A 17144-nucleotide genomic window follows, 5' to 3' on the forward strand; every position below is an offset into this window, starting at 1 on the left:
CAAAAAATCGCACCTAAAAATGGTGAGGCAAGTTTTCATGCCAAACTAATGGAAGGGCGTAAATCTGTATCCATCTGGGGTTTGGTGTAATTTAACCCATTTTATCCAAATTGCGTGTTCAATTTTCTGTTAACGCCGTCACATATAATCAGATCAAGTTGGTATTTGTTGACGCGGGATCATGTTTTGTATTGTTCCCTCGAGCAAATAATGGACTTGGATGAAACTCCTTATAGAAAACAACTGGCCGTGTAATATTTTATAAGGAGTAAAACCTTGAAATCACATCTCAAACCAACAGGAAGACAATGCAGGTTGGCTAGCATCGGGGTAATATGATCGAACTTCCTCATCAGGAGTCTAGCTGCAGCATTTTGTACTAACGGTAAGCTTTTAACACTGGAGATGGAAGGCCCAGCGAGCAATACGTTGCAATAATCGAGGTGAGACGTAAACGCGTGAATTATGATTTCTGCATCACCAGGAGATAAAATGGGACGTATTTTAGCGATATTGTGGAAGTGAAAAAAAGTCAGTTTATATTCTTAATGTGCATTTGAAAGGCGAGCATTGAATCAACTTTGGGTAATAGTACATTTATCGAAGCTGAAAGTAGTGTCCTTGAATAGATGCAGATGCTGAGCAGGACCAATAATCATCATCTTGGGTTTTATCGGGGTTAAAGAGCCAAAAAAATTAAGTCATCCATTGTTGAGTCTCAGCGAGGCACGTGTCAAAGCAACTGCACAGGTTAGTTTTTTTCGAACGACATATGTAGTTGGGTATCATCAGCATAATATTGAAAACTAATGTTATATTTATGTATGATGTCACAGAGCGGAATGAAGCATGTAAATGCTGAACAAGAGCGGGCCAAGTTCTCATCCCTGTGGGACACCACATGTAACATTACAAAACTCAGAAGTCGTATTACCATAAATTACACGGTGTGTCTTCTCTGAGAGGTAAGACCTAAGCCAGCAAAGAGCTGAGCCTGAAATACCAACACATATTCGGGGGCATTCTAATTGTATGTTATGGCTTCTCCGCGGTGTTCTGTGCAAGGCCTCCATGACTCTGCACTTCATGTCTTCATTAAGGCGTCTATCCGGCTTTGGCATTGTGTGATGGAATGTAGCCATATATGTCTCACCTCTTTTGGCTGCCGATGGAGTTCAGCGTTGCCGTTCATTAATATCACACTTGCGGTTTATTCCAGCTACGCTTCATCATTCCCACAGCTGTGCACCACCTCATTTATTCAATGGAAATAAGGCATCAACATAACTCTTATGAAAACAAGAAATGTTGAATCTGCTTTCATCATATGGTTTAGTAACTCTGCCATTCTGTCAACATCCCAGACTGCACAGTTCTGTACATTATAATTGGGTCAACATTGGAGTTGCAAAGGGATGGAAATGTTCTGGTAAATTTCAATTGGACATAACATTTTAAATGAATTTAAAAATAAGTGTAATATAATCATTGATAAGAAATCTTGACGAGAGGCATCAACAGATTTTGTATTTGGGTGTAGAACTTTGTCAAGTTTTAAATATTTTCTTGAACAATGGAATCTTTCATTCTTGCACAAAAATTGGAATATTGAGTTCAATTCTACTCATTTATCAGACCTAGGCCATATACAAATGTACAAAATTAACCCGGTTGAGTCATATTCAACTGTACTCATGAAATCTGATTGCTTTAGTCGGTATGCTAAAATAGATTGTGTTTTCACCAAACCATCCCTATTAAGAGGAAAATGTTCAATTTTTTTTCTTGTTCTAGTTTCATATATTTTCCCCTCATCCTCATGAAATGTTTTTTTATCTTTGGGAAAAAAAAGGATGAAACCTTGAAAACGGCCAACAGATGGAGGAATTCCCCATCCAGGCTGCAGGCGATACCGAATGGGCAATATTTATCACATGATATGATGCAGTCATATGGCAGTAAAACAGGCCAAAATCTAGATGTCGAGGGTTGAGGCAGTGCAAGACACTAGTTGAGACACATGAGTTGTGGTGGAACCAAATGTGTGTGTTTTGAAATAGTCATCAGTTGAGATTTAAAGATTGCGACAAAGGTACTGGTAGTTGCTTGAATTTCTGATTGCCCCTTGTTGGATCAGAATTTTCATCCGAAATGCTGGGTCAAATCTTCAACCCAATACGCAGAGTATACATAGCCCAGCATTGGCTCAGTACATTTTGGACTTAGCGCTGGGATAGCGATTTCATCCAATTTGGGTTACTTTGGGATGTCAACAACTGTATTATGAGGTCATTACTGACTTCTTTGTTGAGTACTTTTCACAAATTAAAAAAAAAACATTTTATGATGTTTAGTTCATGAACATGAAAACCTTCTTAAATAAAAGCGGTTGACGTTTAACCTACTTTCCGATCTCAAAATCTACCATGACTTCGGACTCATTTTGCTGTGCCAGGTCACATACTGTATGGGCTTTGGCGGAAAAAAAAAAAAAAAGATTGGGAAACACTGAGTTGGTGTTCCCCATGTTTATTGACGTATGATAATACTGAGAGAATTTGACCGCAATTTGAAAGCATTTGAGTGCGTAACGGACAGATGGATGGCCTCAGATATCCCACACGGCACGTGATTACGCCGGTACATTATCATTCCTGTTATGTCACATGAGCTGTCATCCCCCTCGCATCCCGCCCGCTGACCCTCTAAGTGCAGCGAGTAATGGGAGATTCGTCCATGTGCGCATCTGCTTCACTTTATCATCATGTGCTGAACTATAGCAATTGAAGAGGCTCAACATCTGCATCAGTCAAGGAGGTGGGAGGATGGAGAATAGAATGGATGACCAGAAGGAAGGTGTGTGCGCATGTACGTGCGCGATTGTCTGTGTGTTTTCCGGGAAGGAGATGAAGGTGCTGACACACATCAGAGGACGAGGATAAGCAGTGGGAGCTCCTCAGCCGCTGTTTGTGCTTTGCAGCGAGGAGGCTCCTGTGAAGTGTCTATCAAGAGTGTAATAGCCACAGGCGGCACAACTGACGGCTGGAGCTACTCTTTGGACAACTTTTTTTTTTTTTTTTAAATAAACTTTTTCTTTTTCCCGGGGAGGAAAAAAAATGGAAGAAATCTATTTGTCAATCTTTGGTCTCACCGCACCCAAAGCGCCAGCCACTTTAATTCAAGGGTCTGGGGAGAAATCAGCGGTGTTAGCTGTTGCGACCTTGTTGGCCCGCAACGTTGAGCACGTTGGCGGCACCCTTGTTGCACCACCAAAATGCAGACTAACACTCATAGGTGAGCATGTGTTTGTATGCTGAAATCTCATCTTGTTTCTCGACATGTTGTACGCACCGGTTGTCTCTGAAGTACATTTGGACCCTTTTTGACCCAGAGTGCATGCAGCAAACTGAAAATTGTGGAACATTAAACAGTCTGTATTTTTTTTACATCATTACAAAGTAAGTAACTAACAACAATATTTTTTTCAATGGTCAATGTTTATGGACATTTTTTTTCAATGTCTCAGCACAATCGCCGCTAGTCCTCCTCCAACTGAGTTGCGCAATAACAGTCTTATAGTTATATGACTGTAGATTGTAATACAGTATAGTGTTGTGAACTTAAGTCCAGTGGGGAAATGCTTGTTTTTGGTGTATTTGGATAATTTTGTGAGCCTTTGTGGACCTAATAAAGGGCAGCATGGCTCAGTAGTAGAGTGGTCGTTTCCTAACCCTGAGGTTGGTAATTTGCTCCCATTGCGACCTTGTTGAAGTGTCCTTGGGCAAGATACTGAACCTCCAGTTGCTCCTGATGCTGCGTCATCAGTAGGTGGATGAGGTAACAGTAAAGCGCTTTGAGTACCTGAGGTGCTAAGTAAGAGACAGCCCATTTAACAGCCCATGTAAGGCAAACGAAAGGCACCAAGAAGCTAAAGATAAAAGCAGCTCTACATTTCTGAGGCATCAGGGATTATTACAAAATTTCAAATTTACAATAATATATGTCTTTTGCATTGGATTGTGTCGCACTGTCCAAGTGCATAACAAGACGAGCACTAGGCCGTTCTACACCGCCACTCGCTGTATGTTTTGTTGATGTCAAAGTGAGCTCTGGTCTGATGACTTATACAGTATGTGTGTTTCGTGGGCAGACATGTTGCATATTGATCATGTATTTGGCATGCTGCTGCTGCCGCCGCCGCCGCTATTTGAAGCAGTAAAGAAAGGAGCAGAAGCTCATGTTTATACATTGGCAGAATCCTGGCGCCGCTGCGGCGCTCGCACTTCCCACCATCTTTGATGCTGCGTGAGGTGAGGGGACGCTCATTATTTGTGCTGTCTGATCTGACGTAGATTCTACCGTCTGTCACTGACACGTTTTTAGAGGTTTGTTTGTCCGTCAATCAAAGTGGATGAGCGGCTTGATGGAAAAACAAGGTGGCAAAACTTGAAGTTGTATGGGAAGGCCAAACTTTGACAGCAAGCCTCCATTCAAATGTGGCTGTGGGAGGATTTATGTCACGTTATGAAAAATGTACAGTGGAGCCGGCATCATGTGAGATGTCATCTTCGTGAGCATCTAAAAGATTAACTTACAAGTGTGTTTTACTTTTGGTTGTTTCACTTTTTGGGGGATACTGAACTATAAAATGGCACAATTGTTGTGATGATGCCAGTGTGTTTTGTGTCATACAACTTCTACGACAAAATCAAGTTAACGTTAGCATACAGTCATTTTCCGCGCATTATTGTACATAATTTGGGCAATACAAATGGAGCTTCACTTCATACAGACACCTTCGTTTCTCGCAGCCCGCCCCGTTGTATGGCTGGTATGAATATTTTAAGGTTAGCAGCGATCGATAAGCTAGTGATACTAACCGATATTGTCATCCACTAGCTTATTTGCGTATTCTTGTACCTGCACGCACATATGAAGACCGTGTCACCTTGTCGACCACACATTTTGTTTCTCTACAGAAATGCAACGTGGCATTAGATATGAACTGAGTTTTAATGTTAATGTAGAGTGGAAAAGTTGACTAGTCGGCTAATTGGGTCAACCAGGGGCGTAGTTAAAACTCTTTCAGTGGGGTGGCCACCCTTAACACCGCAGGCACGCGTGCAACCGCGCATGCTTGTAACCTTCTCTGTAACTAAGAGGTAATTTCACATATCATCCCCAGTCAGGGTTTGATGAAATCAAATTTGGTGTATTCTGACGATGTCACTCGCTTTAGCACATACCTAATATGCATCAAATTTGTATCCATATTTGGAAGAGGAATGATTCATGATATCCGATTCCATTAATGCTGCCCTGGCACGTATCCCAATTGTGCCATTTCAGAGCAACAAATTTGAATTGTGCCACTTGAACCATGCATGGTAAATTCAGCTCCAGTGTTGGAAAAAAGAGAAGGAAGATATCAGATAAAATTTATTGATGGTGATCCGGCGAGATGGCCTCTTGTATTTTTTTGTGCGACTTTTGAAGCCTAGTTCCATCAATAATCCTGCGGTTGGTTTGCAAAATGAATGTCCCTTTTGAAGTTTCAAATTGAAAAATGCATAGAAGTGTCCCTTTTGATCTGAAATGCTAAGTATGTGCGCTAATGTGACACGGGGTTGGTGAGTGTTCACTGTGTCCTGACTTGATCTTAATTGTGTGCATCAGAGAGAAGACAAGCTTTGTTCAATCACGCCACTGTTATGAGCTCTTCTATTAAAATATGTTTGAATTTGCCGCTTCAAAGCTTTCATATGCTATTTACTCCAAGGGCTCGGAGCTTCCATGTGTGTCTCCCTGAAATAAGGTTAAAGATGCAAAAAATGTTTTTGGTCTACTAAGCGAAAAAAAATAATTTGGTCATATTTGATCCTATTTGAAATCTTCTCTGAGTGGTTGGAGCCTTAAATATGACCGATAGAAAATTGATTTTTCCTAACACAATATTGCAAAGTGGAATGTGCCAACGAGAATTTTAGCCTGATTGTGCCTGCACAAATCAGTTGATGGAAGACCGCAACCAAGGAGGAGGGCTGGATGATTGTGTAAATTATAATCACAAATGTTTGGCTTGAGATTGAAATCAGAATGATAAAAACAATTATTCATTGCTTTCAACATGGACTGTGTTTTCAACTATTAAAACTCAACTCCTCAAAACCTATCCTCATGCCCATTCATCCCTGCACATGGTATGCTTTATCCTTGAACACTGCGTTCATGTTGTCAAGTGCAAAATGACCTTGTATTGTAGCAATTGGAAATTTTCAGCTACCAAAACTCAACTACACAAACGACCATCGGAGTCTGATGCCAACTCATCCCCGCACGTCAAACACTTTAATCTTGACCTTTGTCTTTGTCAAAGACAAAGGCCAATACGCGCTGGCCTCTTAAGGGCAAGGTGGTGCCGTGCATGCATGGAGGACACGCAAGAGGGAATTTGCCATTGAACTCAAATATCACTTCCAATTAGCCCTATGAACTGTGCCTCGCAACAGGTGACCAACAAAACAAATCTGAATTAATTTTGTATTTTGCTGTTTTTGCTCGACAGCAAAAACAATAAAATTTAAATTAAAAACAAAACAAAACCCTATTGTGATATAGGAAAGTGCATGCCCCAGTGCTGGTTTCTCAGTTAATACTGTTTGACTGAAATCCTGTAGACCTTCTGCGGAATTGGGATTTCTAATATGGATTTAAAAACAAAACAAAACACTGTGCGGCATATTCATTATAAAGAGAACATCCAACATCATAAAGTCCTTAAATGTGGACTCGTTCCCTAAAGTCCAGCTGTCATCTTTCGATAGCAATTGTCTTCCTTAGGATTATACCTAAGGAAGGCGCTGTACCTGGAGTAGACAGGATTCAAAGCCTGAACCTCAGAACTTCAAAGCCAACATGCTCACTCCTCATCTACTTTCAATCTCTCTTATTTAAAAGATGCTAAAGGGGTGTATGATGTCTTCATTACACATCCAGACAAGATGGTAAACTGGCTGCACATGTACGCCTTCTATTTAAAGAAGGCCGCCTTGTGCTTGATAGGTTAATAATAAATAAATCAATGCCTACTTGCGTATTCTCTTTTAGCTCATTTTCCCTCCTCCTCAATTTTTCTGCGGTGGTAAAAAAAAAACACCTCACGTATTTACACGCTGAGAAAATTGTGCAGTATTCCAGTGGCGACGATGTGGCTGCCGTTTCCCTCCCTCTGGGCCATATTTATGGTGTTATATAATTGAACGGCTTGCTAGAAGTTTTGTTATGGCAGATTAAGATACGACACCCAGAAGAATATGTTTTCTCGCTCTGGAACCGCAACTGTCGATTGTAGATCATCAGCATGACATTCCCACATTGGCACAGTTAAGAGCTATCCGTTAATGAAGAAGTCGGCTTCAGAAGATTGGGTGGGATAAATAATGCACACTCTGCCTGTTTCTTTGTCTCTGATTCTTTTTTTTCCTACCAGACATGAACTAAGTCTTCAGCATACTATTATTTTTGTTGAAGCACTGAATGTTTCTAACTAGGTTCTGAACGATATATCATATTTTCCGCACTATAAGGCGCACCGAAAAGTCTTAAATTTTCTTAACTCATTCAGTACCAGCCAATTCTGGACAAAGTCTGAAAAGACATTTATAAACGCCATTGGGAGTGAATGAGTTAAAAGCTCACAGCGCGTCTTAAAATCTGGCGCGCCTTGTGTATGGTCATTACGGTAATATGTCGACCCCAAGATGGCTCCTTGCTGAAGACATGCTTCCAATGTTATAACTTGCTGTTGGTTCAGTGAACTGTGTCGCTGCTTTATTAAATACGTTTTTGTTGCAGCTCCGAAAAAAAGAGCTGTGGTGTTGTTTTTTAAAACGCACACTTTATTAATGGTTTTCACGGTCTCAACAAATACAGGCACGTTTTGTCCGTCTCCGTGCCTTCTCTTGTTCGACTTGAGAGGCGTTCATGACTGCCTCAGAAAAACGTAAATTAATGAGTCCTTCAATGAAACTACGAAAATTGAAAATCATACATCAAAACAGAAAATCAAGCGAGGAAATCACAAATTAAATTCTATAGCAACCCCCCACTACAGAATTTATTTTGTGATTTACTTGTTTGTGAATACAGCACACAACAAAGGAATAAATAACAAACACTTCTGAGACAGTCCAGTCTCCTACATTTTACTGACATCTGATCGTTCTGTTGTTTCTACGCTCAAGAAAATGCCCAAATAAATTCTGTACGGGGGCTGTAGTTTTTAGGAGGCGGCCTTGAACACCTCTCGAGTCGAATGGAAGGAGCATAGCTCCATCTAGTGGATGCAGTGTAGATTGCGTTTTGTAATCCAGTGTGTCCACTGTATGAAACAAATTACAAAATAGGCCATTCATTGAAGGTGCACCTCATAATCCAGTGCGCCTTTAGTGCGGAAAATACCTATTTTTTTATTTATTTATTTAATTTTTAGGGCTGATGCCGATTTGGATGTTTGGCAAAATATATTGAATAAAATATGATCTGTGTGCGATGAATAGTCCACCAAAGTAGTTGGTGGCCCACCACATTGTTTCCACCCAAGATCAAGTCCATTTAAACCACCAAGGAGTAATAATTATTCATGAGAAGAACGAGACGCATCACAGTTACATAATGCAGACCGGATGGCTCTTCGTGGCCTGGCCACTTCATACCGCTAGGGCAAACATTCGAGCTGAAGTGTTCTTTTGTCAAGATGGTGAAGTATGTCTGTAATAATTATAATAATGCATTTTATTTAAAAGCGCCTTTCATGCCACCCAAGGACACTGTACAGACAATAAGAAAATACAATGTAAAAATTAGTAAACGAGTACTCTAGTAGTACTCTTTAGTACTCTTGTCAGTCTCGAGTTTCCCCAGTGCATTCTGCTGTTTGGTATCTTTTTTTTTTGGAACTTCTCCGTTCGTCACCGAAAATGTCTTTTCTTCGTTTTTTTGCTCAGGCCAACGCGATAACAGTATCACTTTGGCGCCCACTGGTGGAATCTTGTTGTTGTTCTGTTTAATTCTTGGATAATGTTTTTTTGTGAGCGTGTGAGATGTCCGTTTTTATTGGTGGTCCTTGAATGCACCTGGTGCGTAATCAAAAGTGAAACTAAAACTTCCAGTTTGCCTGTAATTTAGGCTAGTACGCTAGCTGATACTATTGATGAACCTGATGTGGAGTTTGTTTGTGTTTGAATAATTTCAATACTAAATACATTTGTTATGTAATGGGTTCATGATTGTCGACATGTAAGACACATGGCGTTTATGTTTTATCATTCTTTCTTGTTTAAGTGTGTTGCTTTCACTTTGGGGCATTAATATGCAATTACAACCCCCTTTGGCAGATTGTTTTTTCGGCAGGGCTCGATCCCTGTCACCACCAATTGCAGGGAGCGGGGGGTCACTGCACTCATCATGGGAATGAAAATATATGAATTTGGGTCTTTTAATCATTTATTAGACCTGTCCTAAGAATTGTTTGACAGCACTACTTTGGAGCGATCAGTACTCACAACAATGGGAAAGCACAAGATACTCGGGTCGACAAGAATTGTTCATTTGGTCCGTTAGAGCCTTGAAATGTTTACTGTTGGGCGTTAGCTGTGGTATGGTGGAACATGAAGAGCAGAATGTGTTTCTTTGCGAAGCTTTTCCTGAGGATATACAACTTGCTCATGATAAAATATACATGTGGTTGCATATAGTGTATTGGTGTGTGTGTGTCTGTCTGTGTGCACATGCTCAGCGGATGCTAGAGAATGAGGGCAGAATCCTTGTTGTGGTCCACCGCAGTAGACGTCAGCTTGCTCATGTTACTGTGAAGAAGGCGGTGTAACATAAGAGGGCTTCATTGTTCGCACTAGGGTTGGTTGATTCTGAAAAGAATATTAAATATTGAAAACGTCAAAAACACATTTTATAAAATGTGTTATCCATCCATCCATTTTTCTGATCCACTTAATCCTCACAAGCGTCGCGGAGGAGTGGGGGGGGGGGGGGGGGGACAATAGGCGGGGGACACCCTGAACCGGTTACCAGCCAAACACAGTAAAATGTGTTCTTTTAAAATAAAAAAAGGTGCAAATGTATCATTCCAAGAATGGTTTCCTTGTATGAATGTACATTTACAATTATGCCAATTTTGGAATCGCTTGAATGTAATAATCGTAATTGTTGGATATTTTGCTTCATTTTTATTGTGAGAAATCACGGTCAGTGTCATGATATAAGATAGGTGAATTGAAACAAAAAAAGAGGACTGTGGTCTTGAATGCGGAAACACAAACATAATCCAGCTGGGGAATGAAACAATCAATCTTTCCAGCCGCCGGACGACAACAGAGCCACTACTGTATGCCATTTGTTTTTTTTTCTGTGGGAAATGATGTGTTTTGACTTGCCGCTGCGATTTCTTTTGATTTGATTGTGCACCAGTGCATACCTTAAGAGTACAACAGGGTGCTTTAGATCCCTGTAATGTTTCAGGGTTTCTGTTTTGGTCAGAAACAGTTATAATAGAGTAACATCTTCCACAGAATTGTGTGTTGGATGCGCAGGTGTACCTAAAGGACGTTGGCTTCTTCCAATGTGTTGAATGAAGCCGAGACGTTTGCATCCTCCTTCCCGGCGAGGCTGAGATGTTCTTCCTGTGCATCAATGACTTAGTGTCTCCGCTCTTTCAGCTTCTTTTAGGGCTCTCTCTCTCTCAGCAGACAGATAGCCTCGTGTTCGCAAACAGCAGCATCTCTGTGTGCGCTTTACACTCTGACCTTGCCCACATCCAGCGAGACAAATTACAACGATAAATAAAGAACACACACCTGCTCCTTTTGTGTCTTACAAGCAGTCACACTCTAATGATGTTTTTTTCTTTCTTTCTTTATGCAGTATATATATATACAGTATATATATATCTATATATATGTGTGTGCCTGTGCGTGTGTTTCTTCTCAGTGGAGCGATGCATGAGCGTAATGCAGTCGGGGACACAGATGGTGAAGCTCAAGGCGGGATCCAAAGGGCTAGTGAGACTCTTTTACCTGGATGAGCATCGCTCCTGCATCCGCTGGAAGCCATCACGCAAGAGCGAGAAGGCCAAGAGTACGTTTGCACGCACACTCGAACAAACGCCCGCGCACGTGGCACAACAGCATACACGCTGAAGACAACAACCACTTCATTTGGTACGCATGCATTGACAAGTCATAATAGAGGTTTGTCATTATCGGGGTTAAAATTTCAAATAAAAAATAACACCGGTACAAATGATACAACAAAAATTGAACCATGAATAAAAGGAATAAAAGAGAAGAAATAAAGTGAAAATAATACAAAAACAAAAAGATCAATATATATTATAATAATTCATTCATTCATTCATTCATTCATCTTCCGAGCCACTTGATCCTCACTAGGGTCGCGGGGGGTGCTGGAGCCCATCCCAGCTGTCTTCGGGCACTCGGCGGGTGACACCCTGAATCGGTTGCCAGCCAATCGCAGGGCACACAGAAACGAACAAGCATTCGCACTCACACTCACACTCACACCTTGGGACAATTTAGAGCGTCCAATCAGCCTGCCACGCATGTTTTTGGAATGTGGGAGGAAACCGGAGCACCCGGAGAAAACCCACGCAGGCCCGGGGAGAACATGCAAACTCCACACAGGGAGGCCGGAGCTGGAATCGAACCCGGTACCTCTGCACTGTGAAGCCGACGTGCTAACCACTGGACTACCGGGCCGCCCTATATTATAATAATATAAAACAATAATATAATGGTGATATTTAGCATTCAGCAACTACCACAAACGGGTCTTTAACTGCGGTGTTGCCAACAAATTTCTCAAAACACACCAGAATTAATACCGCAACAACAAAAGTCAAATGTCATGATACGGAGAGATTTATGTGATCCTCCTATTTCACCTTAACTCATTTAGTACCAGCCAATTTTAGACCAAGTCTGAAAAGACGTTTAAAAACGTCTTTGGGAGTGAATAAGTTAAATGGCTGATGTGTTTTGTGTGTGTTTGTGTGTGTGTGTGTGTGTGTGCGTGTGTGTGTGTGTGTGTGTGCGCGCGCGTGTGTGTGTTGTTTACCGCTGCTGCCACTTAGAGGATTATTCAGTTTTTTCAGCATCAACCCACTGAGACGCCTATAGATGTGTACAAACATGTTTAAAAATGACTGTTTGCCACTGTCAGCATGAGATAAGCCTCTTAAGTATGTTCACGAGCCGCAATTGTGAAATACACGTGCGTGCCCTGTCCTTTCCAAAAATGTATATGTGTGGGATGTAAAACGATGCGACCATATTTTTCCTGTCAGACAAAATGGAATTTAAGAGATAAGATTATTCAAAGGGAGGGAAATGGATCATTCCAACAACGTATAGTGACCAAAACATTTTGCCTCAAAATCAAATCAAGTTGCTCTGTCAGGGTTGCTTTATTGAGTACATCCGATATGGCGCAATAGTAAAAATAAATAACTAAAAAGGCTTGACTGCATTTAAATTTGAGGGTTTTTTTTCTTAATATTTAGGCCTAGTGCAGGGTAGAGTTACACGAATGGGGATTATGAATGTAACGCACTATAATTAGGGGGGGTAACAAAAATGTCATACTGTGCGCACGAGGATAAAAAAAGAAAAAAAGCAGCAGCACCTTTTTGGCCTTTCCCACTTCCTTGCACGGCAACCGCCACTCTTGATTCTTCACACGTTTGTTGCCATTTATATTGCATCGAGATGGGTTGACAAATTGTCATGACCCCGTTGCATTTCACTCTGCACTTGCAAAGGTTAAACACGGCAAGACAATCTCCTTTCTTGCAAAATCCAAAGTGTATCGACGCCAATGAATGCATCGCTTTGTTCTGAAAATCTCTTCCTCACTGTCGGGCACATCGATTACGTAATTACACCCCAAACTTCAATGTAATGCAATTCAATTACTCAATATGTTCAGTATAGTTTTTTTTATGAATTAATCTTTTTAGAATCAATTCACAGCAGCGACACATGCACACACATTCTTCCGCTTCTTGTTTCTAGTTGACATGAAAATGTTCTTGGCTCTAGCTTCAAAAGATATTTGAGACCTAGTAAGTACTTACATTCCGTATTCGATGGGTGGAGCATCTTGAGGTACTTCAGAGTAAACTTCTAATTTTCCATCCCCGTCAGTCACCATCGACTCGCTGTACAAAGTGACGGAGGGCGTCCAGTCAGACATCTTCCATCGGCATCCCGAGGGCAGCTTGGACCCGGCGTGCTGCTTCACCGTTTACCATGGCAACCACATGGAGTCGCTGGATCTGGTTACGTCCAACTCGGATGAAGCTCGAACCTGGGTCACGGGCCTCCGATACCTGATGGCCGGCATCAGCGACGAGGACTCTTTGGCCAAACGGCAGCGGACACACGACCAATATCCTTTTCACATGCAAATCATGGCATACAATGCTATCCATCCCAGTGCCATTATGTACCCCTTATCATTTCCATTTTGCGAAACCAAATTCAAATTCCATCTTGGTTTGTGCATCTTTAGCGTATCATCTCAGAGCAAAATAGCCTGCTCATGTTATCGCTGTGGTGCTCGTGGGCAGAACTAAACCTGTGATCCAGAAGTTTTGAGAATTGGTCCCTTGGTAAATTCATCTATCAAATAGAAACATGTGATTACATCATTGCGATTAACGATGGAAACTCATGCAATGAAGTCATGTGTCCAAAGTCGCTGGAATGTAACGTCTACAGCCTTTCCTTCCTGATATGCTGACAAAACAAGACAGGGTTGCTAATTATTCAGCACTGACAAGCTACACATGGGTCAGGGCGCTTTTCGAGCTAACTAATAGCCTACACCAGGGGTCACCAAACTTTTTGAGAGTGAGAGCTACTTCATGTGTCCTGATTGTGTGAAGGGCTACCAAATTGATACGCGTCTGAAATAACATTTGTACAAATTAAATTTAATAATATTAGAACATTAGCTAGCTAGACGTATACTGTAGCTAGCTAGTTAGATAGCTAAATAGGTAGCTATAGAATCTATAATACTGCCCATGTTTGCATTTTTAAATCATAATTTCTACGAGCAAATCACAATCCTAGCACTGGCGGGCTACTGGTGTGGTCCTCACGGGCTACCTGGTGCTCGCGGGCACCACGTTGGAGACCCCTGGCCTACACGCTAACTCGCAGCAGCCGTTCTCGTCAGGCATCACTCGCTGCCGTTAGCGGCTAGTGGCGAACAGCTTGCTGCTTTGGTCATTAACGCAGGGTGCTTGGCGAGGGGCACCGGCGAGTCCCGAGTTACTTGTTAGGGAACCTGCTTATAATAATCGTCACACATCATCTGAGTGGCGCTGCTAATTTGGTTAGCAATGGACTTGGCACTTCATATTTTCATAGTGTCTAAAAGCCTCAGCCTCAATTATTGTGCAGGGAATTCATTTATAATGTGATCAATTTATCTGAGACTCTTTGTGGCCTGTGTATGCTTCTTTAACACTGCATCGTACGACTAGTCTTGACATACCTGTAGCTACACTCAATATTGGTGCTTTTCCATTTGCAAATTAAGGTACTCCGAGATGCTGTTTATTTTGTATTAGCTCATCAGTTGGTGTTCAAATTGTCCCGAGCTGACACTATGACGTAAACCACTGTTGGTTGCCTTTATTTGCCATTTTTGCAGGAATGGTAACATTACAGTTAGCGCTTATATGCGACTGTATTATGTTCCACAATCTCCACTTCTCTTGAGTAAAATACTTCCTTATTGGTGTGGAGGTAAATAAAGGAGAGGTACACTCTCCTTAGCTGTTTGTGTTTTTTTTGACTGATGTGTTCAAGGCAGTGTGTCCCCCCCCTCCCCCACCCCCAAACAGCTCAAATCGAGTGATGAATCAATCTTAGGTACTTCAGACAAATATCCTTAACGTGTGATGTGGTGACGTGGATGAAGCAAACATTTGAGGAAGCAGATAAAAATGGCGACGGCTTGCTGAACATAGATGAGATCTACCAACTCCTCCACAAGCTCAACGTCAATCTCCCACGGAGGAAGGTCAAACAAATGTTCCAGGTGCGGGAAAAAAAAATCAAATTAAAAACGTCAACTACTGAGTCCACGGTGTTATCCGGGTATATGTTTAATACACACTTCATCAGGTACCCTCAACTGAGCACAAGTTTTATTTTGAGTTGAGTTATACCGAAGGAGGCATCAGTGCATGCATAATAAAATCTGGTGAGTGAATAAACACTTTGAGCTTGATCGACATGATCAGAAAGCTTTATTATTAAGATTATGATTATTTACTTATGATGTGGCAAAATATAAGAAAAAGCTCTCAGTGTACTGCCCTGAGCTTGTACATCACAATAAGAAATAGGATTGAATCTATTCATCGATATGAATGGCAACAAGTGGATACAGAGGTTGTATTTTCTGCCACCTAGTGGTAAAGTATTTAATTGTTCATTCTGTCACAGGCATTGACAGATGAACAAAGACACATGATTTGTTGTCAACAAATAATTTGGGACCATTGAGGTGGAATTATATCATTTCCTGCAGCACACTGATTAGGAACCATTGTTGGAGTCAGAGCTGCCTGTCTACCTAATGAAATGTTCTGACTCCATACCATCATAAAAAAATAATGACACTTCTATATCAATATGCTCATATTTTTCTTTTATTTAACAGTACTGGCTTTTTCAACACGCATGAGCAGTTATATGGTACGAGGCGCGATGAAAATTTTGGGGAAAAGGGTAAAACGAGGAGAAGAGCCTTAATTTTTAACGGAGAAGTCACACTGGGCTAATGTCAAAGCTGCACACAGGACATGAGTGATGTTTCTGAGGAGGGTCACGCAGTGCTGCGGTGCAATGCTAATGAGCATCACTGTCTCACTTTATTAGGAACCAAAGACGAACAGCTAACAGATCGTAGCACTTTCAGTCCTCGATTTTTTTTTTGGTGGGGGGGTGGCTGAGGAGGGGGCGTGGTTTTGATAGTCTTCAATGATTTGTGTCTTCACTTTGGACTGGTGATTTAAAAGCCTTGCTTCTTGCCTGGGGAAAAAAAAGAAGAGCCCTAAAAAGAATTGAGTGCCCAGAAATGACGAGAATGAGCGCAGTTCCATTTATATCCCCGCAAAATGATTTTTATATCACGGAAACCAGATAAAACGCTATTTATATAACCACACTTTTGCCATACTTGATGTGCTTTGTGCAACAAACAACCCTGTTGATCTATTTTCAGATAAAGCTCGGTAAGTACGGCATGCAGGAAGCCTAAACATTTCTGTCGACGGCCATCAGGGAGTTTGCATGAGGATTCTCTCATTCAGGGTTGTCGTCCGATGGAGGGATTAGTCGCCATTATTAGATTGGGCATCAGTGGGAATTGGTCCCTGTGAGATCCAGGTGATATGAGGCGGTGGCGATGAGCTGTCTGTGCGAGGTGGTGGACTGGAACGAGCAGCGAGGCGTGCTGAGCGTCTCCTCAGACAACGTGTGTGATGATATGAAAGGAAAGTTTGACTCAAATAGCCATTGAACACAGAAAAAGCACATTCTCTGTGGTCCAATAGTTGAAATGATGACGTAATCACGGCGAAATGTCAAAATGGCATCACTGATTTCTTATCAGATACAGGAAGGTTTCCCAAACAGAGAGTTGGGGCCCCAAAATTCTGCAAGCTATTTTATAGAGCCTCGGGCATACAAACTGATTTTCTGCTGAAAACGTTTTTAGGTGATTACATTCTCATTGCAAACGTGATGACTTTCCTGTAAAGCCTTTCTCAAGTCCTTTGATTTGATATGTTAGTCAATGTGGTTTGTTCTAATACCTTTTTGATTGTGGAGCTTGTGGCTAATCAGATAAAAATCGCAGCAACATGAGGTTTCTGTTGCCTGAAATGTCTGGCCTTGCTGCAAGCCTGAATCGTAACCTTTAAGACTTGACCTTTTTAAAAGCTCAGGATCCATAGAACACATTTGGTGGAAGTCGTGTGTTTTGAGTTGATTTCTGAGTTGAGTAAATGTGTGAGATTGGTGAGCTTT

At 41.5% G+C, this 17144-nt stretch overlaps 1 protein-coding gene across 7 annotated transcripts in view; it reads left to right on the forward strand.

Moving 5' to 3' along the window:
• The window catches only part of plch1 (phospholipase C, eta 1), a 58367-nt gene that overhangs the window by 13195 nt on the left and 28028 nt on the right, over positions 1-17144 (forward strand). For 2 of the 7 annotated variants that reach the window (XM_052077434.1, XM_052077435.1), the window contains exons 1-4: positions 2808-3294; positions 11005-11151; positions 13239-13482; positions 15018-15147. In XM_052077434.1, the coding sequence (XP_051933394.1) occupies positions 3117-3294; positions 11005-11151; positions 13239-13482; positions 15018-15147 (699 nt within the window). In that variant the 5' untranslated portion in view covers positions 2808-3116. Of the gene's footprint in view, positions 1-2807; positions 3295-11004; positions 11152-13238; positions 13483-15017; positions 15148-17144 lie in introns of those variants that run through there. The other 5 variants (XM_052077432.1, XM_052077433.1, XM_052077429.1 and 2 more) reach the window with 4 other exon arrangements.

This window comes from Hippocampus zosterae, chromosome 10, assembly GCF_025434085.1.
Source record: "Hippocampus zosterae strain Florida chromosome 10, ASM2543408v3, whole genome shotgun sequence".
Lineage (NCBI taxonomy): Eukaryota > Metazoa > Chordata > Actinopteri > Syngnathiformes > Syngnathidae > Hippocampus > Hippocampus zosterae.